A 16,410-nucleotide genomic window follows, 5' to 3' on the forward strand; every position below is an offset into this window, starting at 1 on the left:
ACAATCTGTTTGGCTCTATAGTGGATGGTCATTCTATAAAGATGATACCTTTCTTTGTAAAGATATGATTACAGGATCCCTGACCCTAAGACCACATTCACACGTTCAGTATTTGGTCTTTTTCTTTTACCTCAATATTTGGTCAGTATTAGTGTTGAGCGATACCGTCCGATACTTGAAAGTATCGGTATCGGAAAGTATCGGCCGATACCGGCAAAATATCGGATCCAATCCGATACCGATACCCGATACCAATACAAGTCAATGGGACTCATGTATCGGACGGTATCCTGATGGTTCCCAGGGTCTGAAGGAGAGGAAACTCTCCTTCAGGCCCTGGGAACCATATAAATGTGTAAAAGAAAGAATTAAAATAAAAAATATCGCTATACTCACCTGTCCGACGCAGCCGGGACTTCAGCGAGGGAACCGGCAGCGTTGTTTGTTTAAAATTCGCGCTATTACTTGGTTACGTGAATTCCCGGCTTGTGATTGGTCAGGTCGGCCATGTTGCCGGGACGCGGACCAATCACAGCAAGCCGTGACGAAATTACGTCACGGCTTGCTGTGATTGGTCCGCGTCCCGGCAATATGGCCGCCCTGACCAATCACAAGCCGTGACGTCACGGGAGGCTGGACACGCGCTCATTTTAAAATGGGCGCGTGTCCAGCCTCCCGTGACGTCACGGCTTGTGATTGGTTGCGCCGCGGTCAACCAATCACAAGCCGGGAGGCTGGACGCGCTCATTTTAAAATGGGCGCGTGTCCAGCCTCCCGTGACGTCACGGCTTGTGATTGGTTGCGCCGCGGTCAACCAATCACAAGCCGGGAGGCTGGACGCGCTCATTTTAAAATGGGCGCGTGTCCAGCCTCCCGTGACGTCACGGCTTGTGATTGGTTGCGCCGCGGTCAACCAATCACAAGCCGGGAGGCTGGACGCGCTCATTTTAAAATGGGCGCGTGTCCAGCCTCCCGTGACGTCACGGCTTGTGATTGGTCAGGGCGGCCATATTGCCGGGACGCGGACCAATCACAGCAAGCCGTGACGTAATTTCGTCACGGCTTGCTGTGATTGGTCCGCGTCCCGGCAACGTGGCCGACCTGACCAATCACAAGCCGGGAATTCACGTAACCAAGTAATAGCGCGAATTTTAAACAAACAACGCTGCCGGTTCCCTCGCTGAAGTCCCGGCTGCGTCGGACAGGTGAGTATAGCGATATTTTTTATTTTAATTCTCTCTTTTACACATTTTAACATTAATGTTGTTGCGATACCCGATACCCGATACCACAAGAGTATCGGAATCCCGGTATCGGAATTCCGATACAGCAAGTATCGGCCGATACCCGATACTTGCAGCATCGGAATGCTCAACACTTATTTTACCTCAGTATTTGGTCAGTGTTTTACCTCAGTATTTGTAAGCCAAACCCAGGAGTGGGTGATAAATACAGAAGTGGTGACGTGTTTCTATTATATGTTTCCTCTGACTGTTCCTCTCCTGGTCTTGGCTTACACATACTGATACACACCTAAATTAACAATACATGCAAATGAAGTTTAACTGCATAAGCAATTCATAAAAAATGCAAACCATTAAAATCATAATAAATTTTTAGCATTATATACACTCACCGGCCACTTTATTAGGTACACCATGCTAGTAACGGGTTGGACCCCCTTTTGCCTTCAGAACTGCCTCAATTCTTCGTGGCATAGATTCAACAAGGTGCTGGAAGCATTCCTCAGAGATTTTGGTCCATATTGACATGATGGCATCACACAGTTGCCGCAGATTTGTCGGCTGCACATCCCAAAGATGCTCCATACAAGGCAGGATGGATCCATGCTTTCATGTTGTTTACGCCAAATTCTGACCCTACCATCCGAATGTCGCAGCAGAAATCGAGACTCATCAGACCAAGCAACGTTTTTCCAATCTTCTACTGTCCAATTTCGATGAGCTTGTACAAATTGTAGCCTCAGTTTCCTGTTCTTAGCTGAAAGGAGTGGTACCCGGTATGGTCTTCTGCTGCTGTAGCCCATCTGCCTCAAAGTTCGACGCACTGTGCGTTCAGAGATGCTCTTAGGCCTACCTTGGTTGTAACGGGTGGCGATTTGAGTCACTGTTGCCTTTCTATCAGCTCGAACCAGTCTGCCCATTCTCCTCTGGCATCAACAAGGCATTTCCGCCCACAGAACTGCCGCTCACTGGATTTTTTTTCTTTTTCGGACCATTCTCTGTAAACCCTAGAGATGGTTGTGCGTGAAAATCCCAGTAGATCAGCAGTTTCTGAAATACTCAGACCAGCCCTTCTGGCACCAACAACCATTCCACGTTCAAAGGCACTCAAATCACCTTTCTTCCCCATACTGATGCTCGGTTTGAACTGCAGGAGATTGTCTTGACCATGTCTACATGCCTAAATGCACTGAGTTGCCGCCATGCGATTGGCTGATTAGAAATTAAGTGTTAACAAGAAGTTGGACAGGTGTACCTAATAAAGTGGCCAGTGAGTGTATATACACATACAATATAAAAAACATATTGGGAGAATGAGAAGCCACGGGTAACTGAATGAAAAACAGGGGCCACTTGCGATGTAAGAACCGTAATAGGGATCTTGCTATCAGGTAAGCAAGTCTGAGGGAGTATAATAAATATGTATCACAAGTGAACTGCAGATAAATACATAATATGCAAAAAAAATATATATATATATATATATATATATATACATATATGGGTAAGGATAAAGTACATAAAATAACAATTACACAGAACACTCCCAGACTGCAGCAAGTATATAGAGGGGTCCCATCGCACCCGACGCGCGTTTCACAAGGAATGCTTCGTCCATGCTTTGGGTGCGTTGGGACCCCTCTATATTCTTGCTGTATTCTGGGAGTATTCTGGGTAACTGTTATTTTATGTACTTTATCCTTACCCATATATGTGTATATATTTATATATATTTTTGCAAGGGAGGCGTACTTAGGTTGACTACTATCAATTGCCTTACTTATCATATTATGTATTTATCTACAGTTCACGATACATATTTATTATACTCCCTCAGACTTACTTACCTGATAGGAAGATTCCTATTACGATTCTTACTTTGCAAGTGTGCCCTGTTTTTCATTCAGTTTTCATTAGTAGTGGCTTATCATTCTCCCTACATGTTTTTTTTAACATTGTCTGCATATACAGTGGGTCATAAGTCATAAGTATTCAGACCCTTTGCTCAGACACTCATATTTAAGTCACATGCTGTCCATTTCCTTCTGATCCTCCTTGAGATGGTTCTACTCCTTCATTGGAGTCCAGCTGTGTTTAATTAAACTGATAGGACTTGATTTGGAAAGGCACACACCTGTCTATATAAGACATCACAGCTCACAGTGCATGTCAGACCAAATGAGAATCATGAGGTCAAAGGAACTGGCCAAGGAGCTCAGAGACAGAATTGTGGCAAGGCATAGATCTGGCCAAGGTTACAACAGAATTTCTGTAGTACTCAAGGTTCCTAAGAGCACAGTGGCCAGCAAAATCTTTAGTGGAAGAAGTTTGGGACCACCAGAAGTCTTCCTACACCTGGCCATCCAGCCAAACTGAGCAATCGTGGGAGAAGAGCCTTGGTGAGACACGTAAAGAAGAACCCCAAGATCACTGTGGCTGAGCTCCAGAGATGCAGTAGGGAGATGGGAGAAAGTTCCACAAAGTCAATTATCACTGCAGCCCTCCACAAGTCAGGCTTTTATGGCAGAGTGGTCCGACAGAAGCCTCTACTCATTGCAAGACATATGAAAGCCCGCATACAGTTTGCTAAAAAACACATGAAGGACTCCCAGACTATAAGAAATAAGATTCTCTGGTCTGATGAGACAAAGATAGACATTTTTTGTGATAATTCTAAGTGGTATGTGTGGAGAAAACCAAGCACTGCTCATCACCTGCCCAATACAATCCCAACAGTGAAACATGGTGGTGGCAGCATCATGCTTTGGGGTGTTTTTCAGCTGCAGGAACAGAACGACTGATTGCCATTGAAGGAAACATGAATGCGGCAAAATGCAGAGATATCCTGGATGAAAACCTCTTCCAGAGTGCTCTGGACCTCAGACTTGGCTGAAGGTTTACCTTCCAACAAGGCAATGACCCTAAGCACACAGCTAAAATAACAAAGAAGTGGCTTCAGAACAACTCTGTGACCATTCTTGACTGGCCCAGCCAGAGCCCTGACCTAAACCCAATTGAGCATCTCTGGAGAGACCTAAAAATGGCTGCCCACCAACGTTCACCATCCAACCTGACGGAACTGGAGAGGATCTGCAAGGAAGAATTGCAGAGGATTCTCAAATCCAGGTGTGAAAAACCTGTTGCATCATTCCCAAGAAGACTCATAGCTGTACTAGCTCAAAAGGTGCCTCTACTCAATGCTGAGCAAAGGGTCTGAATACTTATGACCATGTGATATTTCAGTTTTTCTTTTTTAATAAATTTGCAAAAATTAATACATTTCTGTTTTTTTTCAGTCAAGATGAGGTGCAGAGTGTACATTAATGAGAAAAAAATGAACTTTTTTGAAATTTACCAAATGGCTGCAATGAAACAAAGAGTAAAAAATTTAAAGGGGTCTGAATACTTTCTGTACCCAATGTATGTATATACAGTACAGACCAAAAGTTTGGACACACCTTCTCATGTAAAGATTTTTCTGTATTTCATGACTATGAAAATTGTAAATTCACACTGAAGGCATCAAAACTATGAATTAACACATGTGGAATTATATACTTAACAAAAAAGTGTGAAACAACTGAAAATATGTCTTATATTCTAGGTTCTTCAAAGTAGCCACCTTTTGCTTTGATGACTGCTTTGCACTCTCGTGGCATTCTCTTGATGAGCTTCAAGAGGTAGTCACCGGGAATGGTTTTCACTTCACAGGTGTGCCCTGTCAGGTTTAATAAGTGGGATTTCTTGCCTTATAAATGGTGTTTGGACCATCAATTGTGTTGAGCAGAAGTCTTGTGGATACACAGCTGATAGTCCTACTGAATAGTCTGTTAGAATTTGTATTATGGCAAGAAAAAAGCAGCTAAGTAAAGAAAAACAAGTGGCCATCATTACTTTAAGAAATGAAGGTCAGTCAGTCCGAAAAATTGGGAAAACTTTGAAAGTGTCCCCAAGTGCAGTTGCAAAAACCATCAAGCGCTACAAAGAAACTGTCTCACATGAGGACCGCCCCAGGAAAGGAAGACCAAGAGTCACCTCTGCTTCTGAGGATAACTTTATCTGAGTCACCAGCCTCAGAAATCGCAGGTTAACAGCAGCTCAGATTAGAGACCAGGTCAATGCCACACAGAGTTCTAGCAGCAGACACATCTCTACAACAACTGCTAAGAGGAGACTTTGTGCAGCGGGCCTTCATGGTAAAATAGCTGCTAGGAAACCACTGCTAAGGACAGGCAACAAGCAAAAGAGACTTGTTTGGGCTAAAGAACACAAGGAATGGACATTAGACCAGTAGAAATCTGTGCTTTGGTCTGATGAGTTCAAATTTGAGATCTTTGGTTCCAACCACCATGTCTTTGTGTGACGCAGAAAAGGTGAACGGATGGACTCTACATGCCTGGTTCCCACCGTAAAGCATGGAGCATGAGGTGTGGGGGTGTCTTGCTGGTGACACTGTTGGGGATTTATTCAAAATTGAAGGCAAACTTTATTCTGTTTGATATAAAAACCCTGTGATTGTGCATATCGAAGTGGAGAGAAACCCCCATAGCACCCTAGGTGGGTCAATAGTTAGACTCATTATCAAATGGTAAGCGGAAAATGATCACCGCTATTGTATCAGTGAGAAATAGAAAACGGCTAAAAGACCTAATGAAAAGGTGACAATTTTACAGATAATTATTGCAGGGATTATTTCTTCTTTGACTTAAGTTTATAAATAGGATTATATGGAAATCAAAGGAGTTTCACTTCTGAAACAAGAGGAGGATGTGAGAATTAAGGAGATGACTGTGACAGATTTGTGGCATGTTTTTTCAACCACAAGTTTTATGTAACTCGGAAAAAGATGAACATCTAAAAGTCAAAACTGATGTCAATTCGCATTTTACTGGCAAAAATAGCTGAGTTCAAAAATATCCCAATGTTATCCCTCAAAACACACAAATCGGCACTTCTTACTTGTTGTGTGAGTCACCCAGGGTTGCCACCATTTCTTTTTCCCATCCTTATCTTTCTTTTCACTGTCATCTGTAATTACATAAAAGAAGAGAACTCAAAGGACAAATAGTAATGAAAAAAGAAACACATAAAATATACAGACGTTGTATCCAAACCTATTTACATGGAAAAATTTGGTCCCTAGTAATAATTATTGCGTGCAACATAAACCCACATCATCAATGGCCAACGACCAATACTTTCACAAGGTAGATGTTTTTCCAGTGCGTTTTGTGTACTAGTTATAAGATGAAGCATAAATTGAACCTTCTATATGAAAAAGCACGAAGTGGTAAAAGGATTTAAAAAAATAATAATACTGTTTGGAAAAACTAAGATAATTAAAATCAACACTATGTCTTTGCTATCAGCATGCTGTAGAGGCAGAGACCCCGATTCCAGCGATGTGTCACTTACTTTACTGGGTGATGCAGTTTTGATGAAAAACTGATTTATCAGCTGCAGATCTAGCAGCTCTCTGAATGCTGAGCTCTGTATCACCCCGTCCACACCCCTGACTGGCAGCTTTCTGTGCACACTGTGCATAGGCAGAAAGCTGTCAATCAATGCAGGGGGATGTACAAAGAGAAAAAAATAGAGCTCACCACCTTCATCGATGCAATGGCTGGATTGAGGATAGACGATAAATAGACGAAGGGCGGTTACCAGAAATGCATCAGATTTTAATGTTTTACTAGAACTGGTTCATGTTTTAATGGATTTCTAATAAAGACCGATTCTTTTACAATTTCCATTTGGACAAGTTCCTACCTCTTCCTTCTGCTAGTGCATGGGGTGGTTGGACTATAAAACAAAAGGATTTATTTATCTAGTAATAATCTCCTGATGATAAAACTACAATTTTATAAAAACTACAACAAGCAGTCCAGTAAGGGACACATTATTGGGATCAGGGTCTCTGCCTCCATATTATGCAGCTCTTGGGTTACATAGGGAAAATGTCGTGAGGGTGACTGTTTCCCTGTAATATGATTTTCAACATCTTTAAAGGGAACGTGCATCACTAACATGTTTTTTTCAATAAAAACGGCATGTGCAAAGAGCACTTTATATAGTCACATCGTACCTGCTACTTTATAAGGGTGTGCTTCATTTTATTCAGTCACGGTTGGAGCCGTACACGCAATGTGAATGTTCCCAGGGTTGTGCCGACGTCACTCAAATCCACTTTGACAAATCCCACGCTTGCGCAGTGTATAATAAACCCGCGTGTGCACACTGAGGCTGTGTGTAGTACCCACTGACTGTGCTGCCAGAGCCACGTGTCACGGCGCAAGCGCAGGGAGTCGCTAATCACGGCACTTGCGCAGCTCCCCAATCGACACTGCGCAAGTGTGGGATTTTTCAAAGCTGATTTGAGTGACACTGGCGCAACCCTAGGAATGTTGAGCTGAAAAGTGTATGAGACAGAGGTCGGACAGGCAACAACAAGCATTGCCAACATTCACACATGAAGCAGCAGAGACAGAACAGCTCCTGTGAGAATTGTAATAGACATCAATCTGTCTCTTGGTAACTAATGAGCTGAAAATTTGTGAGTAGTTTTTCAATGCCATAACTACCCACCACAATACTCCTAATTGCAGTTGGGTCACAGGTAGGTCTACTATTGCCCTGATAGGCCGAAAGTTCCCCTACCAGTCAGGCGATACTCTTGCCTATGTGTTGGTGTTCAGCTCTGGCCTTCACCTGACGACAGACACAGGTCAGCTGATTTTTACTAAAAGTAGTTAGCATACTTGGCATAGGCCATCAGTGTTAGATCGATCCAATTTTCCTAACCCACATGATAATCTGCTTAAAAGGACCGTGAGACTTTCAAAAGAGCTGCACACCCTTCACGTATGGTATACAGTAGTGACAGAAAATAATGACGGGGGATGCGGACCCTGAGAAGTAAACCACACCTGATCTAGTATAGATATCCTTTAACAAATAGGATATTTCATAGTCTTCTTGGAAACTGAGATTTTACCTTTGTCCTTTGAAAGTTCAGACGTGTCCTCTCCTCCGCTGTCCTTCCTTGTTTTCTCATCATTTGTCGACTTCTGTTTCAATTTTATTTGCTCCATCCTGCAGGTTTATATGAGATACCCATATGAAGTCATGCAGACACCAGTCCACTTATGCTACGAGCTCATGCACGCATTACTCATGTACTGTGGTGTTTACTGGTTGTAGTGGACCCCTAGGTCAACAGTAGCTCAATTTTATCAGAAAATCTACCAAACTCAGAAGACACAAGAACAAAACACTGCCTGAGGTCCCAATTCATTGAGGTATTTGCTGACATTTATTGCGCCAAATTAATCAAAATGGTGCACGCGGTTCATGAATTTGATGCAAAGTAAAAAAAAAAAACAGCTTCTTTCTTGTCATTAACCAGGAGGGACTACAGTTGAGTTGCGCCAAATTTTGCGACTTTTTAGAAAGTCACATTTGATGAATAAGGAAGGCGACAATATCTGAAATGACCACAAAGCGAAAAAACCAAACAAACAGGTGAGCACAAATAAAATAGACTTAAAAAAGGCGCAAATGGAATAATGAATTGGGTGCTAACGAAAATTGAAAGTCGCAAAACGCAGAAAACTAAACAACAAACACAGAACAATCATGAATCAGGGTTTGGATCATTTTTTTTTTGGAGCAGAAACTCCAAGTTTTTGAGACGTTTTCAGATTTGGAGAGTTTCTGCTCCAGAAACTCGTCATAACACTCAGTGTGTACAAACCCTTACATTAGTAAGGACTTACTGTTTTTTCATTGCTTGTGAACATTTCTTTTCCTCTTCTAAACGAACAGCTACTACTTTCTTAATTTTCTCTTCGAACAGTTCTGCTCCTCTGATGGTTTTGATGAAGAAAAGAAGATAGAGAAAAAGCAATTACACAGCCTCCAATTCATTACTTTCTTTGGAAGTGCAATTAAGAGATTTAACTGTGACGTGGAAGTAAGAGAAAGGCGAGATTTTGGCAAAGTCCAAAAACAGGCTGAAATTTTCTACACAGACATTTCCCCCTCGCTGGAAGTCAGAGACGGGACGAAAATTATCTAACTAACCAACTTCTGCAAGAAAATGAATTTAAGAAATATATATTTTTTTCCATTCCGGAAGCAGGATTCATGTGACAGAGAATTCGCACCTTGAAGCCAAGAGTTTTGAGGCTTTCAGATCTGCCACCACGTAGAGGAAGTAATAGCTGGAAAACACACGACGCTGGATCAATAGGAATGTAAAACAGATTGCATCCCACACAATGCCTGCTTCATTTTCTGGCAGCTCACATGTCTCATCAGATGGGATTTCTGTACGACAAAATATTAACGATGAACTGTCAAGAAAGAATCTGTACGTACCAGTTATGTAGTAGAGCTCCAACTTACTCAGTTCATAGCCTTTGATTGTACAAAACATACTAAATGTCTGGATGAGCCAACAATTATTCTTCATCAGTTTGTCTAGATAAGCACAAGCCCCAATCTGGAAAAAAAAAAAATCAATATATGGCTGATTGTGTTGGCTCCCTTGAAATTGTTCCAGAAAATGTAGTACAGTGGCATGCTGAAGATGAAATGATCTCTTAAGGGCCTAAAGTTAAAGATGACATATTTCCTTTGTACTTTAGGCAAAAAAATATATGTATATATCATATAGTTTCATCTTATTTCAAAATGATAAAAATTCCAAAAAGGAAAATGGGCTGAAGCAAAAGTTGGGGCACCCTTGGAGATTTATGTGCTCAGATAGATTTGACCAAGGTTTCAGACCTTAATTAAGCTGTTATGGTTCACTATCATTGTTAGAAAAGGCCAGGTGATGCAAAATGCCCACCTTTATAAAAACCCAGCCTCCTATAACAGCAACCATGGGTTCTTCTATGCAGCTGCCTAGCACACTGAAAATGGTGGAGGCCCACAAAGCCAGAGAAGACTATAAGAAGATAGCAAAGCGTTTTCAAGTTTCCTTTTCCTCAGTTTGAAATGTAATTAAGAAATGGCCATTAACAGGAACAGTGGAGGTCAAGATAAGGTTTGGAGGACCAAGCAAAATTTTAGTGACAGCTGCTTGTACGTTTGCTAGATAGGCAGATCAGAACCTCCAATTGACTGCAAAAGACCTTCAGCAGACTCTGGAGTCGTGCTACATTGTTCTACTGCTCAGAGACACCTGCACAAATATAGCCTTCATGGAAGAGTCATCAGAAGAAAACCTCTCCTGCATCCTCAACGTAAAATTCAGCGTTAGATGTGTGCAAAACAACATCTAAACAAGCCTGATACATTTTGGAAAAGAGTCCTATGGACCAATGAGGCTAAAATAGAATCCTTTGGCCACAATGATCAAAGGTATGTGTGGAGAAAAAAATCACAGAATTTCAGGAAAAGAACGTCTGATCAACATTAAGCATGGGGGTGAATCAATCATGCTTTTTGGGTTGTGTTATAGGCAATAGAATGGGGAACATTTCACTAGTAGAGTGAAGAAATTTCAACAAATTCTTGATGCAAACATACCATCTGTACAAAAGCACAAAAGCTGAAGTTGACTTCTAATTTTGATCAGGGGTGCCCAAACTTTTACATGCCGTTGTATTTCTTATACAAAATTATTGCAATTACACATGTTTTGTTATAAAAATGTTTACTTCCTTTGTGTGTATTGGAACAACACAAGAATATTGAGTAAAAAGGCAAATTGGACATTATTTCACTCAACCCCCGCCACAAAAAAAGGAGAGAAGTTGTTTATCATTTCATGCAAATGTCCACGGATAGTTCGCACTGACACTGATGCGCCCTGAGCCTGCAGCTTGAATTTCTTTTGAAGTTGATTGGGGCCACTTATTCACCATCTGGACTATACTGCGTTGCAATCTTTCATTAATTTTTCTCTGCCATCCAGGTCCAGGGAGCTACAGTGCCATGAGTTATAAACTTCTTGATTATGTTGAGCACCATGGACAAAGGAACATCAAGGTCTCTAGAGATGGCCTTGTAACCTTGAGATTGTTGATATTTTTCAACAATTTTGGTTCTCAAGTCCTCACACACTTCTCTTCTCCTCTTTCTGTTCTCCATGCTTAGTGTGACACACACAGGCACACAATGCAAAGATTGAGTCAACCTCTCCCTTTTTATCTGGTTTTAGGTGTGATTTTCATATTACCCACACCTGTTACTTGCCACAGGTGAGTTTGAACGAGTATCACATGCTTGAAACAAATTTGTTTACCCACAATTTTGAAGAGGTACCAATAATTTCGTCTGGCCCATTTTGGGGGTTTTGTGTGAAATCATGTCCAATTTGCGTTTGTTTTTCTGTTTTTCTGTGTTGTTCCAATACACATAAAGGAAATAAACGTGTGTGTGTATAACAAAACATGTAATTGAAATCATTTTCTGGGAGAAATACTTCATTTTTTTGAAACGATTTCAAGGGTGCCAACACTTTTGGCCATGACTGTATATAAATTTGGTGAAGGAGAAAAAACAGCAACACTGTCCTTATTTTTTTAAAAAATATGATCTGCTCAAGGAAAGGTCTTGTTGTCCAGATTAATTCAAGTGGGAAGGGAACCTCAGCAACACAAAATAAAATTAGACTGTAGGACTTGCTGAAGGGTAAATTATTTGATCTGACAAGGAATCAAAAACAGATATTGGTCCAATGTTCCCACCAAAATCTTTTTTGGCAAGGACATCTATGTATAGCAAGAACTGGGAACCAGGTAATGCGGCAGGGTGTGAGCCGGTCGAAACATTGGACCAATTTTTGAATCCTTGCTTAAATCAGGTTTTTGCTATAAAATGTGTTTTGAAAAATTTTTGCAATGTTTTTTTTTCATATTATACTCTAAATTTTTTTAAAAATTGCAATTTTCAGTGGCCACTGAGACTTTTTAGAAAAATATTTCTTGTTTTTTATGGAAGATTTTTTAGCAGTCTAGCTATCATCGCAGGAAGGATTACAATGATAAACGTCTCACTACACAACTGATCCCACAGGATTCACTTCACAATGGTCTTTAAACACACTCAGATGCTTCACTACAAAAGATAGGGTTAGGGTATGTGTCCACGTTCAGGTTTGCTTCAGGCTTTGGTCAGGATTTTATGTAGGTAAAATCCTGACCAAAACTGCACCTGAGGTCACTGGCAGGTCACCTGCGGTGTTCATGCGTGTTTTGCTCATTGTAGCAACATGCTGCGTTCTGAAAAAACGCACCGCATGTGCGTTTTTGCGGGAAAAACGCATGCGTTTTTTCCTGCACAGTGGAGACGGGATTTCATTAAATCCCCTCCACTATGCTGTAACATCTGGGTGCTGCGTTTTTGATGCTGCGGCTCAGCGCTGCGTCAAAAACGCAGCGTTTCCTGAACGTGGACACATACCCTAAGAGTCCATTGCTGCTAATATACATGTGTATGAGTTTAGAATAGCCCCAATGGCCAGTGTGAAAATTGCAAAAATGCTTTTTTTTTTTTTTTTTTTAAATACAGATCGTGAATCGTGATATGAATATATATATAAAAAAAAATTCACAGAAAAATTTGATTTAAACAGTAGGTTACTTTCTGATGACACATTCATTTTAAAATAGAGTCTATTGTCAAGAACTAATGTTTCCACACTTACTGAAAGAAGGTTTTTCATGGTAATTACAAAAGCCGTATAGGATATAAGATAGTCCCAGAGCTTGAGAAGATGGCGGACTGGCTTCATCAGGAGGCTACCACCAAACAGCATGAAATGGAAACAGGCCATCAGGTATACCATACAGAGTATATTAATGCGGGTGGTACCAGTGATGAAAATCAGACACAACACGAACCAGAAGTGATAACTAAATACAACCACTTTAGCCATATCCAGATAGGACCTGTACAGAATGGAAGACAAATATGGCGAGTCAGGCGGGATTACACAGGTATATTTCAAATTCTGCTTAATAACGAGTGCATCTCCGATATAATTCCCTGGTCTACAATGGACAATTTTTGCTCTTCTTTTGTTCCTACTGCTCCCATGAGTCTTCCATTGCTTCTTTTTATATATATAAATCGGCCATACAGTTCATAAAAATATGGGCTTTTTTTGGGTACTAATTTTTATGTTCTTTACCGCGAGAGTATTGCTCACAGAGTAATAAGAGCAAATTAATGACACACCCCAGAGGATCCCGTGAGCACTGCCCTCTTGGTAAAGACCATAAAAATTAGCACAAAGTAAATAGTTCTGCAGCGCCCCAGAGTCCTGGTCGTTGCAGTGATGTCATTCTTCCACCAGGGGGAGTGATATCACGTCTGATGGCAATAAAGGAGATCTTCCTACCAGGTATCACAAACCATACACCACACTTCATACTCCAGTCCACCAGGGGGAGCCATGCTCCTATCTATTAGGGCACTCCTCACAGAAGGGTAAAACTGGTGGCCTGGATAGAAAGTTAGAGAGAAGCTGGCTGGGCTTTGCCCAGGCAACACCTGTCAGGCAGACAGGGGGAAAGGAGGAACATCGGAGCTGCAGACAGAGGGCCTCTGACAGGGGTGGGATCCTGTCAGAGGCCTAGCGGGACAGAAAGACACGGAGCTGCGCCTGCCCCACATGCGGCACCATCCTAAGAAAGGACACAAAGAGAATTGTATTGTAGAGGGTGAGAAACAAAGTCATAGCACAAGGAGAAAACACCGGGAGGAGTTCTGCCCTGTAAAGGCTGCCTCCTTCTGAGGCGCGAAGCCGGAACACCGAGGGAGCAACCGTCTCCGAGCCTTGCTCCAGAGACCGGCAGGACAGTCAATTCCAAGTTGGCTGCCCGACCTTAATACCTAGGAGACACAGTGGCAACTTGTGGGGTCTGGGGCGTCTCTAGGGTCCCTGTAAAAAGCCTCAGGCCATCAGTCATACGGGTTTGTCCTATCTATACCATTCTGGGGGACAGAGAGGAAAACATAACATCTAGAACATCTACAACAGTTGTGAGGACCTTACCGAGAAGCTCAGCAGGGAGGTACTACAACACACAGGCGCTAGAGGAAGGCTACTGATTTCTACCTGGATAAGGGGACTCTGGATTTGCCTTCAGACCGGCCGGACTCTGCCTACCCTGTGGTCTGTACCCTGGACTGTGGATGCTGAAGCCTTCAGTAAAGGTAAAGAGACTGCAATCTTGTGTCCTTGTTATTCACTGCGCCTTACATCATCCACCATCACCATCTACACTTCTGGGAAGCCCTGGGGATACACTTCACGTGTGGGAAGGTATACCATCTAGCTGCCATAACATCACCCCAGTGGACCCCTCACAGCAGCGTCGGTCACCCTGACCAAATACCACAGGTGGCGTCACGAACTACCCCTTTAAAGACCTTCCCCAAAACCATAAAAACTCTTTCCTTTATTGGATGTCCCTCAAAGGGCCACGGACCGGGTCGGGCCACCGTGACATCCCCCGAACCGAAGGACCCGGTGCCGAGTACCCCATTGCCCTTATGTGGGGGCGCTCCAGTTCCATATCCTTAGAACTTTATGGGGGATACAGAACAAAACAAACCAAAAATAACACACTGAAATACTCATGTACCCGGAATTTTTATTCTGCAGCGTCACATATGCTAATGATAGGGGCCTAGTCTTTTGGGCTTCTCTACTCCCGGACTAATTCTGCTAATTTTTTAATCCAAAAAAAGACTGCATACAATATTTGTTATTGTACAACCATTATACACACTGTCAATCATACCCAGGGTGGCCGTGGGTAGAACATCTGAAGAGACATCCCTCCAGGATTAGTCATGTGTAATGCTGGTGGGTGTGGATCCGCTGTGCCACGAGCATAGTTAAGTGACTAACGTGTATTCGTAAGAGCCTGTGATGGTGAGGATAGACTTTCTGGGACGAAAGTAGAAGCTGGAGCTTATCAGTTTCACTGTAAACTAAATCATAAGGTGGATCGCTCTAAGAGGCTGGCTGACCAGAGGGGGACTGGCTCGACATGACAGAAGCAGAGGACAGGACAGACACAATGGTGGAGAGACCCTACAGCTGGGTTCTCACCACTTTGGTCCTGACGTTCACACTGATAGCAGACCTCCTTGTACAACACTTGTACTGTTGTCTTGGAACCCCTGAGTCAGCAGGGTCCATGGCCCAAACATAATGTAACATTAGTGGGTGTGGACCCACAGTGCCATAGTTTAGACTTACCTTAGAGGGTGAAAACTAAGAGACAACTGGGTATTCGCTAAAGCCTCTAATGGTGAAGACAGGCTTTGCCGCCGGTAGTCACCAGAAACAACTCCAAAGCAGTCCCTGGGTCTGCAGCAGCTGACCGAGGCATGAGTATTGCGGTACAGAGGGGCAAGATAGAGGCGTAGCCAGATGTTCCAAGGTCGGAGCAGGCAGCACAGGATCAGTAAAGGTAGGACGGGTAAACAGGCCGGGTCGTTAACGGGAAGCAGGATACAAAAGAATGTATATAAGTGTGCTATCAAAGCAGGAACCAACGTTTTGGCAGGAACTGGTTGGTTGAACTGCCTAATGAAGTCTGTTCCTGCTAGCACAGGATTGGCCGGGGATCCTAATCATTTAACCTAAATTCCTGCAGGGACTGGCCATGCTCCCTTAGGCTAATTGAATGCCAGAAGCAGATGCAGAAGTGCTACATGAGGCAGACTAGGTGAATGGAGGGACCCATGCTGTGGAGCCCAGCTGATTGCTAAATACAGACCTGCGTAGGTAATGTTATTGTTTCACTGCTACATTGACATTTTTTCTACGGGGTTTCTGGTATCATTACATTTACTACTTCAGATACATGGATGTATTTTACCCTGAACGTTCTAAATTTTGGCAATCCAGTTCAACTATTATATTGAGGATTATTAACAATATATCATTTTGCATAAACAGCACTTGCACTTTATTACAGTATATATATAAATATATATACATATATACTAGAAATAGGTCCGATGCTATCGCATCAGGAGTGCAGTGAATTTAACATGCTTAGTGGTGCTGACAGGAGCAGCGGACATGTCTCACACCGTTTGCACTTTCCAACATACCGTATTTTTCGGATTATAAGACACTCCGGATTATAAGGCGCATCCCAAATTTTAAGGAGAAAAATAAGAAAAAAAT

The 16,410-nt window shown here is 42.4% G+C and overlaps 1 protein-coding gene across 1 annotated transcript in view; it reads right to left on the bottom strand.

The window, feature by feature from the left end:
• The window catches only part of LOC143768116 (piezo-type mechanosensitive ion channel component 2-like), a 164,249-nt gene that overhangs the window by 40,873 nt on the left and 106,966 nt on the right, over positions 1-16,410 (bottom strand). The window contains exons 26-31 of the mRNA XM_077256803.1: positions 12,904-13,147; positions 9,651-9,747; positions 9,410-9,572; positions 9,020-9,109; positions 8,239-8,336; positions 6,204-6,272 (exon numbers count right to left, since the gene is read on the bottom strand). Of these exons, the coding sequence (XP_077112918.1) occupies positions 6,204-6,272; positions 8,239-8,336; positions 9,020-9,109; positions 9,410-9,572; positions 9,651-9,747; positions 12,904-13,147 (761 nt within the window). The remainder of the gene's footprint in view (positions 1-6,203; positions 6,273-8,238; positions 8,337-9,019; positions 9,110-9,409; positions 9,573-9,650; positions 9,748-12,903; positions 13,148-16,410) is intronic.

This window comes from Ranitomeya variabilis, chromosome 4, assembly GCF_051348905.1.
Source record: "Ranitomeya variabilis isolate aRanVar5 chromosome 4, aRanVar5.hap1, whole genome shotgun sequence".
Classification (NCBI taxonomy): Eukaryota; Metazoa; Chordata; class Amphibia; order Anura; family Dendrobatidae; genus Ranitomeya; species Ranitomeya variabilis.